The sequence below is a fragment of the Rhinatrema bivittatum genome, chromosome 3 (assembly GCF_901001135.1).
Source record: "Rhinatrema bivittatum chromosome 3, aRhiBiv1.1, whole genome shotgun sequence".
NCBI lineage: Eukaryota > Metazoa > Chordata > Amphibia > Gymnophiona > Rhinatrematidae > Rhinatrema > Rhinatrema bivittatum.
In genome coordinates, this window is record NC_042617.1 from 544775240 (window position 1) to 544791035 (window position 15796).

Consider the following 15796-nt stretch of genomic DNA (forward strand, 5'->3'; position numbering starts at 1 on the left):
AGGATTTGGGGTAGCACTCAAGCAAATTAGTTTTGGGTTTAAAGGGCCTTTATCTCCCATTTACCCCTGACCTTATTTTCCTTATATAGCCTTAGGACACATGTAACAAGGTTCAATTAAGCTAAACTAGTGTTGTAAACAAAGTATTTAGAAGCTCCATATCACAATATAGGTCTTCTATATTTAAACAAATCAACATAATGGCTATTATTCAATGTAACAATTGCAGTGCCTTAGTCTGAAGGCTGACCATCTGGAAGCTCATGGCTTTTCCTGTTTGCCTTCAGCTGTCTGTAATAAAAAATGAGCTGAGTCAACTGAAAGATTAATTTTCTATGATTAAAAAAATCCTCCTCAACTGTGCAGCATCCAAAATATCTGCCTCCACTTCCACAGAGAATTTGGAAACCCAGGAAAAAATGGATCACTGTGGGCTCTGGGAGGGTAAGACCTGTGTCATAGAGACACTCACTCTCCCAAATGATACCCATACAAACACTTCCACATTGTACAATGAAAATGGAAACTGAAATGGTATCTGAAAAGAAAGACATGCAATGCACAGAGAAACCTCCAAATACTTTCAATTATCATAGAAAGCCCCTTCTGCTGAGAGACAATGTCAGCAGAATCTCACAGAAACTGCAAAATACAACCAAACAACCTAACAGAAAGCTCCTTTGGGTGGGGGACTCCATCATTAGTGGCACTAACTTGGAGATTCATTTTGAGGGACATACAATAGTTAAATGCTTTCCAGGATCCTTAGCTGGAAGAAGTGTGAACTGGAATGTCAGTGCCATTAAGGAAGAAAGTAAAGACTATAAAATCAAGGCTGTCATCCATCTGGGGACCCATGGCCTTTCCAGAAACAACATCCAAACAGTCAAGAGAAATTTTCAGATTCTGGGGATGCAGCTTGGGCATGTGACAAAGACAGTTGCCTTTTCAGAAGTGATAACTTCATAGAAAGGGAAGAGAAAGGCCAAGCCATAAAGACAACTTCAATACATGTCTCAAAACCTGGCATAAAGAAGAATGGTTTGGATATATTGGGGACTGGGGCCATGTTTGAAATAATGAATGACTCTGGGGTAAAGATGGCCTACATTTGTCTATGGCAGGAAAAAGGTTCATAAGTGAGAAAATCAGAACATATGTCTTCAGGCATTTAAACTAGGGGACTGGGGTGGCAAAAAGAAACCAATGAAATTGGAATGTCATCCCCAATGCATAAAAATACAGAAGGTGAGTGGAAAAGAACAAAATTGATTCACTCTTAAGCATAATAGAAGAAAAGCTGCCCAGGAATAGCAGCAAGCTGAGGGGAAAAAAACTAGAAAGGATAGTGCACAAATGCTTGTAGTCTTATCTTTAAAGTTCCAGACCTGAAGGCCCTAGACATGGAGGCAGACTTGGATATTGTTGCTATTACATAGATGAAGTTCAGCGAGTCTCATAAATGGGATATGGCCATCCCAGGCTATGACTTATTGAGGATGGATAGAGAGGAATGAAAAGGGGGAGGAGTAGCTCTTTATGTCAAAAACAATATCCTAGTAACTGAAATATAGGGGGTGTGGGGAAAGGATAAAGTGATGTGGAGTGTCTTAAAAAAAGATCATGGCACTTCCATTTAGACTGGTGTGATCTACAGGCCTTCCTATCAGATAGAAGAACTGGACAGAGATCTGGCCAAAACATCCAAAACGTTGGAAGAAAGGAAGTGTTAGTCATTGGAGATTTTATTCCGGTGGATGTGGATAAGAGTATCCCTCCTGCAGAATATGTGAGAAGTAGAGAGATTGCATATGCCCTTCAAGGTGTTCTCTTTAGACAAAAGGAGATGGAGCCCATAAGGGTAGGAGTGATACGAAGATAATATAACATTTGAATTGTCATGCTGGGTCAGACTGAGGTTCCATCAAGCCCAGTATCCTGTTTTCAACAGTAGCCAAACAGATCACAAGTGCCTATCAAATCCCAAACAGTAGATAGATCCCTGCTGCTAACACTCAGGGAGTCATGGCTTTCCTCAGGTCTACCTAGTTAATAACAGTTTATGAATTTCTCCAGGAACTTGTTCAAACATTTTTTCATCCCAGCTAAACTAATTGACTTTACAGCATCCTCCATCAATGAATTCTAGAGCTTAATTGTGCATTGAGTGAAAATTATTTTTTTCCATTTTATTTTAAATGTGTTATTTACTAACTTCATAGAGTGTCCCCTAGTCTTTGTATTTTTGAAAGAGTAAATAACCAGTTCACATTTCCTCGGTCTATTCCAATCATGATTTTAGAGACATTTATCATATTCCCCCTCAACAGTTTCTTCAAGTAGAACGTCCCTAATCTCATTAGCCTTTATTCATAGGGCAGTCATTCCATCTCCTTTATTATTTTAGTCGCCCTTATTTGCACCTTTTCCAATTCAACTATATCTTTGAGATGCGGCAACCAGTATTGCACACTGTACTCTTAAGTGCGGTCTCACCATGGGCGATACAGAGGTATGACCTTCTCCGTTCCTTTCCTAATAATTCCTAACATTCTGTTTGCTGTTTTTACTGCCACCTCACATTGAGCTGAGAATTTCAAAGTATTGTCCATGAAGATACCAAGATCCCTTTCCTGGGCGGTAACTCCTAATATGGAACTTAACATTGTGTAAATACAATGTGGGTTACTTTTCCCTATGTGCATCACTTTGCACTTGTCCACATTAAATGTAATTTACTAGTCTCCTAGTCTTGCAAGGGCCTTCTGCAATTTCTAACAATCCGCTTGTGATTTAACAACTCAGAATAATTATGTGTTGTCTGCAGATTTGATCACCTCACTTGTCCTCCTTTCCAGATCATTTATAAATATATTACGTCAAGAAATATGCCCTATAAAATTTAAGCAAAAACTCAAAACATGGCTATTCCTTCAAGCTTATACATAATTTACACATTTTCCTCTTACCTGCTTGCCTGCAATTGTTTCTCTATGGAATATTCATAAGATCATCTTTGTTCTTGAAACTTTCTCACATTTATTTATTCAAGTTCCACTATATGGCATTTTGCCTTGTAACGCTCTTCGCTTAAGGTATTTTACAATTATCTTTCTTTGTCCCACGTTATAGCATTATTCTTTGTATCTCTTTTCACTTACTGTATCTTTTTGCACCTTTTTTCCACCCCCCTCTTTACTTAAGTTTATTCATTAATTGTAATGCACTGGTGCTAACCTCCTGTTATTTAGTACTGCTGCAACTTTTTGTTGAATGTAAACCGATGTGAGGTTACTAAACAAATGTTGGTATATAAAAACTGCAAATAAAATAAATATTAAAAAGCCCCAGTCCCAGTACAGATCCCTGATGCACTCCACTGTTTACCCTTTTCCACTGAGAAAACTGACCATTTATTCCTACTCTCTGTTTCCTATCTTTTAACCATTTTACAATCTACAATAGGACATTTGCCTCCAATCCCATGACTTTTTAATTTTCACAGGAGTCTCTCATGGGGGACTTTGTCAAACATCTGAAAATCCAAATACACTACATCCACCAGCTTATCATTAGCCACATGTTTAATTTCTTCAAAAAATGTAGTAGATTGGTGAGACAAGACTTCCCTTGTGTAAATCCATGCTGGTTGTGTCCCTTTAAACATGTCTTTCTCTATGTTGTGTAATTATGTTATTTAGAATAGTTTATTGGATTTTTCTGGAAACCGAAATCGGACTGTCCGATATCTGGTTTCCTGGATCATTCATGAAGCCCTTTTTAAAGACTGGTGTTGAGTTCTACACCCTCCACTCTTCAGGTACAATAGACAATTTCAATGATATTTATTTATTTATTTATTTATAGATTCTTTTATACCGCGGTACGTATAATTATACATCACCTCGGTTTACAGTGAAACAATAAATTAGCAACAGGCTTTACATATAACAGTTTGAACAGTAGAACAATAAATAGTAATAATAAATAATAAATAAATAGTAATAATAAATAATAAATGATAGGTTATAAATGACTAGAAATAGATCTGCAGTTTCATTTTTTAGTTCTTTTAGAACTCTGTGGTGTAAACCATCTGATCCAGGTGATTTGCTAATCTTTATTTTGTCAATCTACCCTATTACATCTTCAAGGTTCATGGTGATTTGTTTCAGTTCTTCTGAATTATCACCATTAAATATTTTTTCTGGCATGGGTATCTCCACCAAGGTATAATATAATTGAAGGTAATGCTCAGTCTTCAAAACTGTCTAATAATGTACACAAATAAAAACTCAACAGATCTATTATAACCTTATAGCATACTATTTAAAAAGTACTGCAGTGGCACTTCAGTAATGGTAAGGATTATCAATACAGATAATAAACTATCTACTAAATCTCACAAAATGTATTAATCAATCTTTATATATCACAATACTATTTAGAAAATGTCTTAATATACAGCAATTTCTGTTTAAAAAAATGTACATTTAAAAGTATACAGCTATATTTAAAAAAAAATCAATATGGACTAAACCACATCTAAAAAACAAAGCGGTAGCCGATCCAGTGGGCTGTGTAACAGTGAAGACAATAGGAATCGGATGATAAAAACAAGCCCTTTATTAAAACGCCTGACTCTGGCCGAGTTTCGCTCTTTTGCACTTGGACTAAACCACATCTAATACATTAATACAGATCTACAAATGTACAGGCAATCTTCACAATACAATTCATGTCACCCACGTATTAAAACATGTATAAATACATGAAATATCCCCTTAATGTTCAGAAAAGCAATTTATCAAATGTAATAAACTAAAGGCACTATTATAATCCCAATGTTTTCAGAGTATCAAGAAAAGTCTTTCTTCCTCAATCTCCCAATGTTCCAAGAATGCTGGAAAATCTCTGTTTCTCTACAAACACTCCTCAAAAAGGTCCTTTGTTTTGCTCAACCTGGGCTACTTTATGGGGAATAGATCTCCAATATGTATCCTTCTAACTGTGCAATATCCTATTCCAAGGAAAACAAACCACATTATTACAATGTGGTTTTATCCCTAACTGCCACTCTACCTTGCAAAGAATTAATTTAGTCTTTCCGCTATGGCCTTGTCTTCCCTTGGTGACCTTTTAACCCCCCCGTCATCTAATAGTCCAACCAACTTCTTCATATGATGTTTGCTTTAAATATATTTAAAAGAGGTTGATATTCAAAACCTCACCTGGAATACTGTGTTCAGTTCTGGAGAAAGTATCTCAGAAAGGATAGAATGAAAGTGATCCAGAGAAAGGCAACCACAATGGTGTGAAGGCTGTACCAAAAGACTTATGAGTTGAGACTGAAGAACCTAGATATGTATACCCTGGAGGAGAGGAAGAATAGGGGAGATATGATACAGACTTTTAAGACCTGAAGGGTATTAATGATGCACAGGAATCAAGCTTTTTCTAGTTGAAAGAAAGCTGCAGAAAAGGAGACATAATATGATTCTACCAAGGTGGTAGACTCAGGAACAACATTAAGAAATATATTTCATCACGGAAATGATGAAGGATGCATAGAATGCCCTCCCGGAAAAGATAAAGGTCATAGAATTCAAAAGGAAATCAGAGGATCTTAAATGGCTAAAGGATGGAAATGAAGATAAGAGGTAAACTGTGTTAATTGGGGTAACCCAAATGAAGTGACAGTTACTACCCTTAACAAAAGGCACGGGTTGAATGTGTGTGTGTGGGGTGGGGGGACGGGAACACCTGCATGGAGCGGTATTTACTAGGGATGTGAATCGTTTTTTGACGTCCGATATATTTTAAATCGTCAAAAAATCGTTAGGGCCACGATACAATACCAATTCCCCCGATTTATCGTTAAAAAATCGTAAATCGGGGGAAGGGGGAGGGCAGGAAAACCGGCACACTAAAACCCCCTAAAACCCACCCCGATCCTTTAAATTAAATCCCCCACCCTCCCGAACCCCCCCCCCCAATGCTTTAAATTACCTGGGGATTCGGCGGTGGTCCAGAACGGCGGCGGTCCGGAACGGCCCCCTCAATAGAATCGTGTTGTCAAAATGGCCGCCGCAATATGGCGGCGGCCATAGACAAAAACGATTTGACGCAGGAGGTCGTTCCGGACCCCCGCTGGACTTTTGGCAAGTCTTGTGGGGGTCAGGAGGCCCCCCAAGCTGGCCAAAAGTTCCTGGAGGTCCAGCGGGGGTCAGGGAGCGATTTCTTGCCGCGAATCGTTTTCGTACGGAAAATGGCGCCGGCAGGAGATCGACTGCAGGAGGTCGTTCAGCGGGGGTTCCGGACCGCCGGATCCCCAGGTAATTTAAAGCATTTGGGGGGGGTTCGGGAGGGTGGGGGATTTAATTTAAAGGGTCGGGGTGGGTTTTAGGGGGGTTTAGTGTGCCGGCTCACGATTTTAACGATTTTTCACGATAGTTTACACACCCAAACGGCAACAATACGATTCCCTCCCCCTCCCAACCGAAATCGATCGTTAAGACGATCGAGGACACGATTCACATCTCTAGTATTTACTACCCTTAACAGAAGGCATAGGAGTAGTCTGCATGGAGTGGCAGTTACTGTCTCTAACAGAAGATAGAGAGGGGGGATAACCTGCTCAATGTGGCAGTTATTACCCTAAAAAAAAAAAAAAAAGTTACCTTGATGGGCTGATCAGTCTGTCTTTTTCAGCTTTTATTTACTGTGTCACTGTGTTTACTGAAACAAGTGGCTATAAATGACCACCCATTCACAATTGTACAAACAAAAATCAAACAACAAAAAAGCACTAGTTAGTGATCCTAAATCCTATCATACCAAATGCAGAGGTATGAATTACCTTATAAAATAGCAATCTCAGATCCTTGAGACAGTTGAGTTTTTGACTCCATCTGTGGATTTGTATGAAGAGGAAAATGCAATTGTGTAAAAGAAAAAATTGTATGCACACAGAAAAATAAAATAAAACCTAGCATCTCCATTCTGGCTGTAAGTATGAATGTTTGGTTATTTATAGTCTATGGTTTCAATATCTGGTTTTCAGAATTCTATAAAGTAAAGGTTGCATTTGTTAATCTATTCCAGATCTAATGATTTGATTGTTTTCCTATGTGTAATATTTTTTTTTTATAATCTGGATTTGGATGAAGATCCATTTGCAGTTATACACCTTTTCTAAGTTTACTGCTGCCTTGTACCAATAACAGTAAAACAGAAGAGAATGAAGCTGCTCTATTTGAACATAGATCTGTTCTAGGGAGACATAAAATATTAAAGGGAGAGATAAAGTAAGCTATAAAGCAGTGAAAATTAGTTATAGCACTGGAGAACCCAAGCATACTGGAAAGGTTTTATAGACTAGGTGAAAATAAAAGCTCTTTGTATCTACAATGTTTATATGGTTTTACAAAATAACAGATTGCCAGACTCTGTGTATATGGCTATAATAATCTGGTTTTTGACAAAAAGTAAGATGAACAGAAATGTGGCAGCTCAGAAACGTATCATGAAATGTTAAATTATTGAAAGACTGGCAAATTTGTACCTAATTTAGGTGTCAGTGTACTAAAGTGTGTTAATGTATTTTAAACACTATCAGAAGTGGTTAACGTGATGATAACACTGTTAGCATGAATAAGCTAGTTTGTGCATTAACATTGCTGTTCACTTGTGTAAATTAGCTTCTGAGAGTTTTAAACTGAAATCTTTGGTAATGAAGTAATGAGATGTAAATGTATGCAAAATAGCTTATTTCCTTGTAGTATAACAAAAAAGTACACATGCAAAAATGCTTCACAAACACATTAACATACAAAACCTCTGGGATACATAGTTATGCTTTTACAATATTCTTTGTACTCATGAATTTTAGTATTTTTGAAAAGCACACCTCATTTGCTGCCTCTCATTAACATAGTGACTTAATATGTAATGCTAGAAGGAGACCACTCTGCCTATCCAGTCTTCCCAGTTACTTTGTCCATATTGCAAAAGTTACATCCCAGCTGCCTGCCACAGTGTGTGAACATCTACAAGATTTCACTTCCAGGCCAGCTTTTTTTTTAATCTTCCCCAATTTAGCATGCATGATAAATACTGCATTTATATGCATTAGCAGCTGATGTTAGCATAATTTAGTATATCAACCCCTTAATAAGAGAAGATGAGGTAAACTTTAGTAGTATTTTTTAATATTTTAATATAGGCCAAGCAGAGTTAACACATTGATATAATATAATGCAAAAAGCCTTTTGATTACCTAGAATGCTCATTCTTGCAGTAGTTAACAATTAAATTTGGATTTGATGAGTTTTATTTAAATAGATTCAGTTAATATTCAAATGACTAAAAAATAAGTTTTCCTAGCGTGTAGCCAGATGGACTCAGAACAAGTGGGTATAGTGTGCTCGTGCTAGCAGTTGGAGACTGATCTGACGTCAGCACGAGTACATATACCCCCACAGGAAGTGAAGCAACTCAGTAATTTCCGTCTCCAAAGCAGTTTGGAGAGCCTGCACGCTCGCTGAGCGTGTTTTCCAATACTACTTTCTATTTTCTACTTTCTATATTCTACTTACTAAATTTTCTACAGGAACATCGAGCCCCGCACTCCTGCGGTGATACCCTCGGGTCCCTCCCCCAGTTGAGTTTCCCGGGGTGATTTCCGCGATCCCTCGGAGGTCTAGGCCTCGGTCCAGTGGCCGAATCGCGGCAGGGATCTAGCCCCCATGTGTAGCCTGCCTGTATCTGCCCTCTGTCCCATGTTGAACCGCTGTTTAGGGGTGAACCCATTCTAGGGAGCCCTTTCCTGCTCATAGGAAAGGGAACTCTCCCCGGGTGTAGCCTGCCTGTTTCTACCCTCTGACCCATGTTGAACCGCTGTTCCATTTTGAAATCAGCCTCTTTCTATGCCAAGCTGTACTCTGACTGCTTTCTGGCCTAGCTGTCTTTTGTCAAGGATATTCTCACACTACAGTCCCTCGGGGTCCCGTGTGTAGCCTGCCTGTATCTGCCCTCTGTCCCATGTTGCTGTTTAGGGGCGAACCCATTCTAGGGAGCCCTTTCCTGCTCATAGGAAAGGGAACTCTCCCCGGGTGTAGCCTGCCTGTTTCTACTGTCCCATGTTGAACCGCTGTTTAGGGGCGAACCCATTCTAGGGAGCCCTTTGCTGCTCATAGGAAAGGGAACTCTCCCCGGGTGTAGCCTGCCTGTTTCTACCCTCTGACCCATATTGAACCGCTGTTCCATTTTGAAATCAGCCTCTTTCTATGCCAAGCTGTACTCTGACTGCTTTCTGGCCTACCTGTCTTTTGTCAAGGTTATTCTCACACTACAGTCCCTCGGGGTCCCGTGTGTAGCCTGCCTGTATCTGCCCTCTGTCCCTTGTTGAACTGCTGTTTAGGAGCGAACCCATTCTAGGGAGCCCTTTCCTGGTCATAGGAAAGGGAACTCTCCCCAGGGCTCTTGTTTGAATATTTGCTATTACCACCAAAATTGGCACCCGCAGATGCTCCACACCATAGTTCATAATGTTTCAGGTCCTAGCACTCGTGTTAGACTCCCTGGTCCGGGTCCCTGTTTCAAGAATCTATTATCGGTGCTCTCTATTGAAGCTGTGGTGTGTTTTTGACACTCTCGCTGCACTCTTGCCACTTCTGGTACCCCTTTGCACCTTTACAGTGGCTTAGGCTATTCATGCCACTTTGGTGCCACTTTGTCACAGTCTAAGTACCTTGGAGCTCTTTTTTTGTTGTGATGATTGCTCCCCAGAAGTTTCATCAAAATTGATAATAAAACCCCAATTCTGCAGCCAAAAATAGGCTGGAAATCCTTCCCCTATTGACTTTAATGGGAACCGGAAAACAAATTCACATTTCAACTTATCGTGGGTGCCATACGTCCGAATGCAACGGAAATGACCCCCGACAAATACGTATCATGAATGCAATGAAAATTTTTTGGCTGCACATCCCTGGTAACAATACCTACCCCAATAAGCAACCAGAACCTCCACCACTCCCAACACATTGAAACTGCACAAAACAAGCACACCACATACACCCCATTCAGACAACCACCTCACCTTCCAACCACATCTTTCTAATATAGTCAGTATATATATCACTATTTCCACATTCCCTACAAGGACCCTTGTTTCGCCTATGTGGCTTCCTCAGGGGTTATCTTCTTGCATGTTTTTCATTCGCTTTTTATTCCATCAATGTTGTGTACTGCTCCTGATCATAGATCACATCCCTATCACCAAGTGTCCACAAGTGTCCTATAATATGTTAAAATACTATATCACCAATTTTACTTATGCTAAATGCATCTACTGCATCTGAAATCAATTAAAGTACTTACAACAACCCATATACCACTATTCTCGCATTCCTTTCATCACAAAGTTGGCTTCAAAAAAACTTCTCCATTTGTCCCGTATCACTTGTTTATTATCACTTCTTATTTCTACAAAAATTATATGGCATAAACCAACTTATTAAACGATTCACTCAGTTATAATATGCTGCCTCACGTCGAACTCTCATGCTACTTACATCATAATGTATAGCGATCCTTCAATACTCTCTTCACCACATTTCCAACTTCCAAGCTATTTCCTTTTTATCCTGTTTCATTTATGTTACCGCTTCTCAATTCTAAAAAAGTAATGTATCATATGCTAATTATCTACATGTATCAATCATTTTTAATGCACTAGCTCACGTCAACCCCTTAGACAATATTAGTAGAGTTAATCCCGAATGAACCCACTATTTCATTGTCCTCCAATATTCATTTATCATGCTTGTAGAATATTGGAGGACAATGAAATAGTGGGTTCATTTTAGATCTAATGTTCAGTGGGGTGCAGGATTTGGTGAGAGAGATAACAGTGGTGGGGCTGCTTGGCAATAGTGATCATAACATGATCAAATTTGAATTAATGACTGGAAGGGGGACAGTAAATAAATCCACAGCTGTAGCACTAAACTTTCAAAATGGAAACTTTGATAAAATGAAAAAATAGAAAAACACTGAAAGGTGCAGCTAAAAAGGTAAAAAGTGTGCAAAAAGTGTGGACATTGTTAAAAAAAATACCATCCAGAAGCACATTCTGTTGCGTGTCCCTTCCACGCTAGGCCCGCGCCTACTCACCTTGCTCCTGTGCTGTCGGGCCCCGGGCCATCCTCTCCCATTGCAAGTGCTTCCCGTCTGCGGCGCTCCGCGGTGGCATCTCCCAGGCCCTCCACGTCGGCCTTAGCTCCACACCGGGGCAGGTTCTAGGTAGGGCTGGGTGGCAGGTTAGGCAGGGGAGGGGAGGGGGAGGGGAAGGTGGGAGGAGGCGGAAGGGGAAGGTGGGAGGAGGCGGAAGGAAAGTTCCCTTCGAGGCCGCTCCAATTTCGGAGCGGCCTTGGAGGGAACGGAGGACAGCTGCACGGCTCAGCGTGCGCAAGTTGCACAATTGTGCACCCCCTTGCGCGCGCTGACCCTTGCATTTTATAACATGCGCGCGGCAGCCGGGTTGCGCGAACAAATCTACGCCCGTGCGCACCTTTTAAAATTTGGCCCTTAATCTCATGCAGGATATTTACCCTGTTGGATTCTAAGACATTCCAGATATAAAGCGCCACCCCGCCACCAATATGCTCCTCTCTGTCATTGTGATATAATTTGTACCCCGATATAGCACTATTCCATTGGTTATCTTCTTTCCACCATTACTTTTATCCTTTTGTTTTTTCACTGTATAGTCAGATACAGTGAGCAAATACAATAGTGTTAAATTTGCATAAAAACTTTTGAATATTGCCCCTATATATATTGATATTGGTAAAATGTTATTTCTAGGATTTTCTATATTTTGTTAGTTATATGTATTATATTAATATAGTATTGTGAAAGCTTATTGGTTTAAAATATAATTTATGTATTTATTTTTGTTGGTAAAGAATGAAGACTTATCTAATTCAATTTTACATTTTATAGACCAGTTTGCTTTCAGAGAGAGTTCCAACTCCTGTAGCTGGAGCAGCATCCATTTCATCTTCAAATCAAGAATCACAAAATATGTAAGCATTGCTTCATTATCTTATTTGAATAGACATATAACTTCATAATTCCATGCTAGATTTTGAAAATATATGTAGTGTGTATGACAGAGGCATCAGTATTTGTGCAGAAAAGACTTTCAGAGTTAGGACTTGGGAGCAGTGGGGATATCATATTAACAGTGTCAATGTATATCACAGTAAAGAGTGTGTTTGTGTATGAAATGGGAAGGGAAATAGGAAGAGTGGCATCCATGGGGTATTCCCGTGGACTGCGACTTTCACCTCTATGGCTGGGCCACTTATCCCATCTCAAAGAGAGGCGAAGACACCTCCAGTGACCCCTGACCTGGGCCATCCCATCACCCCTCAATGCGGGGAGATGCCACCGCTGACCCCGATGCAGCTGGATGCCAATGCAGACTCCCTATATGGCATGTCGCCTTAGGCGCGCACGCGTCCCTTTTTCTTATTTAAATGGACCGTGGTAGTAAATCTTCCGTGGTCCCTACTGATGACGTCTGATGCTGAGGCATATAAAAGGCCTCTCCTAACATGTTTCCAGTGCCTTGGCAACAGGACAGCCTGCTTTGTTTAGTAGTGTGTTTTGTCAGTGTCTTCATTCTTCAACTCCAGCTTGATTTTGTTCTTCAGTTCCAGCTTGTCTTTATTCTTCAGTATCAGCTTGCCCTGTTCTTTAGTTCTAGTTCAACTTTGACGCTAGGGTTCGTTGTCCTTCTTTAGTTCAGCTATGTGTTTCTTATCTGCCTGTTTGCTCCTTGGCTTCCTGCCCTTGCTATCCGTCCCTTCTTCCCTACGGACGGATATCTGATACGTGACCTTGGCCTGATTCCTGGATATCCTTGCTTGCCACCTGCCCTTCTGGAATACTGTTTCTGCCTGGTTTTGAACCAGGGACCGTTTGCATGTTAGGCGAATGTCGTAAGCACTACACTACAGAAACTCAGAAAATGACCTTACGAAAAACACATATATCCTTTTGCTGTTGGACGGGAAGGCTCTAGCAGTGGACTCTTCATTAGGAGCATGCAGTCCCCCAGTTTCACAATCTACAGCAATTTGCAAACTTGTTCAAGACAATTTTTGAAGAGTCTGTGTATATGACCACCATGGGCTCCAACTTACTCCACCTCTGACAAAGCTCCAGAACTGTGGCATATTATGCCATAGAATTTAGGACTCTTGCAACAGAACTGAATTGGCAGGGATATAGTTTGCTCGGAATATTTCTGGAAGGCTTGGCACCAAAAATAAAAAATGAATTTGCTGCCCATCTCATTGGAAGCGCTCATTGACCTCACGGGGAAAATAGACAGGCGCCTTTAACAAAGATCCCAAGAGACTGGTAAAAAGAGTCTAAGAGACAGGTAAAAAGATCACATGGGCACCGCCGATCCAATCTTTGTTTTCTCCTGACACAGCTACGCCAATGAGCCTACCACAAGAAGAGCCCTTGCAAGTGAGTCAAAGCCATCTGACCCCTGTGGAAAAGACCCGGTACAGGCAGCTATGCCTCTGTTTATATTGCACTGCTCAAGGCCATATTCTAACTCAATGCCCAGTCAGAATGGGAGCCTCACGATGCCCAGAGTCACCTGGACAGATGACTCTAGGTCTGACTACCTCATCTCCTCAGTTTCTCTTGCCAGTCTCTTTGGAATAGTCCTTTGGATGTTTCACCACCTGGGTCTTGGTGAACTCCGGCTCTGGAGGGGAACTTCATACAGATCCCCATAGCCCCTCTGACTCCACTTCTTGCACTTTCATCCATTCACAGAGACCCTTTTCCAGATCTAGTAGCCCAGTTCACCATGCCACTCATGCTACAAATTGGGCTCTCACACACATGTTTTATCCAGAGCCGTGAGCCTAGTTATTCTAGGCCTACTGTGAGCCTAGTTATTCTAGGCCTGCTGTGGAAACATCAGCTGTAGTTTAACTGGTTCGCATTGGAACTTTCCCATTGGGGACCCTGATGCTCCAAATCCTGTATGGCATCCAAAGTCCTGGCTCAGCCAGTAATTGTGGCCTCCACTCTTCTGACACGTCCAACTCTTGGCAGGGAGACTTGAGGAACCCAAACGAAAATACTATTAAAATAGTCTACAGACAATTAAAAAAACAGTTGGGACAAGTGCAGACTGAACGTAAAAGTTTAGAAAGGGAGCACAACCACACCAAGAAAAGACTTGAGTCTCTAGTCACCAGAAAAAATGAAGAGATATTAATTCTGCATACCCTTATTCAGCAGGAGAGGGGGAAAAAGCTCCATATTTCTTTCTGATCCTACTAGTCCTGATCCTGAAAAGAAAGTATTCATCCCCACCCTAGTATTCGGGCCTGTCCTCCACCAAAATTACCCTGAAGAGACCAACCCTCCATGGCTCAGCTTCAATCCCAGGAATTGCATGGACTATATGAAAAAAAACAATTGCTTGGTTGCAGAAGCTATCATCTGAGACAAGAAACCCATAGGGATTCGAAGGAATCCTTGTGGCCAGTACCCCACAAACCCAAGACTTCAGGAGGGGGGGTTAAGAGGGGGGGGGGGTACTGTTACCACCACTGATCTTTCATTACCAGAGACCAATTTGTTCTCAAAATAATCTGAAACAGTTATCTCCTGAACTTTCAAAAGCTTCTTCCCCATAATCCACCCAACCTTCATCTAGTCTCCTTTGAGCAAATTCATATTCTAAATTGGGACGTAACCTGTCTGTCAGCAGCCAATATAATAGAACTGGTCCCAACAATGGAAAACAAAAAAAGATTTTACTTGATGTTTCTTTATCCTGAAAAAAATCAGGGGGACTGCTCTCCATTCTGGATTTTATAAACCCAAATGCTCTATTTGTCAGCTGTTTTAAAATATTTTTTTCTTTTTATTAGTATAATTTTACCACTATTGATTTTATATTTATTGATTTTTTTACGATAACTGTTGATGTTTCTATTTTTCCATTGTTGCACTGCATACAGTTACAGTTTCTAGTTCTGTTTTACAGGCACATTTCTAGATATACTTTTCGGTCTCTTTATTCTGTTTTAGGTGAGAGGTGTTCTGCACATGTGACTGAGGTGAGGTAGCTGATAGCAACCTGGCTTTTTCTGTTTTCCTAATAAGAGGTGTATTGGTGTTTAGGGCATGTAATATTTGTAGTATTGCCTTTTCTTAGATAGGGTTGTTACTATTTGAGTGCTGGCAGTTAGTGCTATTCTGGTATAGGAGATTTATTATTTATGTAATTTCTGTTCAGAGACAAAAAACCCCGGGACTTGCGCGAGTCCCGGGGCTCTGCGCGCGCCGGCAGGCCTATGGAAAATAGGCGCGCCGGCGCGCAAGGCCCTGCTCGCGTAAATCCGGGCGGATTTACGCGAGCAGGGCTTTTAAAATCCGCCCCTTAGCGTAGATTCTTGTTGGATTGGTATATGTGAAGTTGAGTGTATAACCATGTAGATGAATCATTATGTAGTAGGTTGTGTATGACAGAGAGGATTTTGTGACAAATTCTGAAATGAACTGGTAGCCAATGTAGGAAATACAAGATTGGTGATATGTGATCTTTGCGAGAAGTGTGGATTAAGACCCGAGCTACGGAGTACTAGACTAATTATAAGGGGCGTATAGCATTGTCATGTAAACCGTTCTATAAGCTACAAGTACTCAAAAAACTCGACCCGCTTCTATTCCACCACGACTTCAG

General features: G+C 40.7%; 1 protein-coding gene across 3 annotated transcripts in view; it reads left to right on the forward strand.

The window, feature by feature from the left end:
* Positions 1–15796, forward strand: part of TBC1D32 (TBC1 domain family member 32) — a 661976-nt gene that overhangs the window by 281510 nt on the left and 364670 nt on the right. For all 3 annotated transcript variants that reach the window (XM_029596414.1, XM_029596412.1, XM_029596413.1), the window contains one exon: positions 12010–12092. In XM_029596414.1, coding sequence (XP_029452274.1) covers positions 12010–12092 — 83 coding nt within the window. The remainder of the gene's footprint in view (positions 1–12009; positions 12093–15796) is intronic.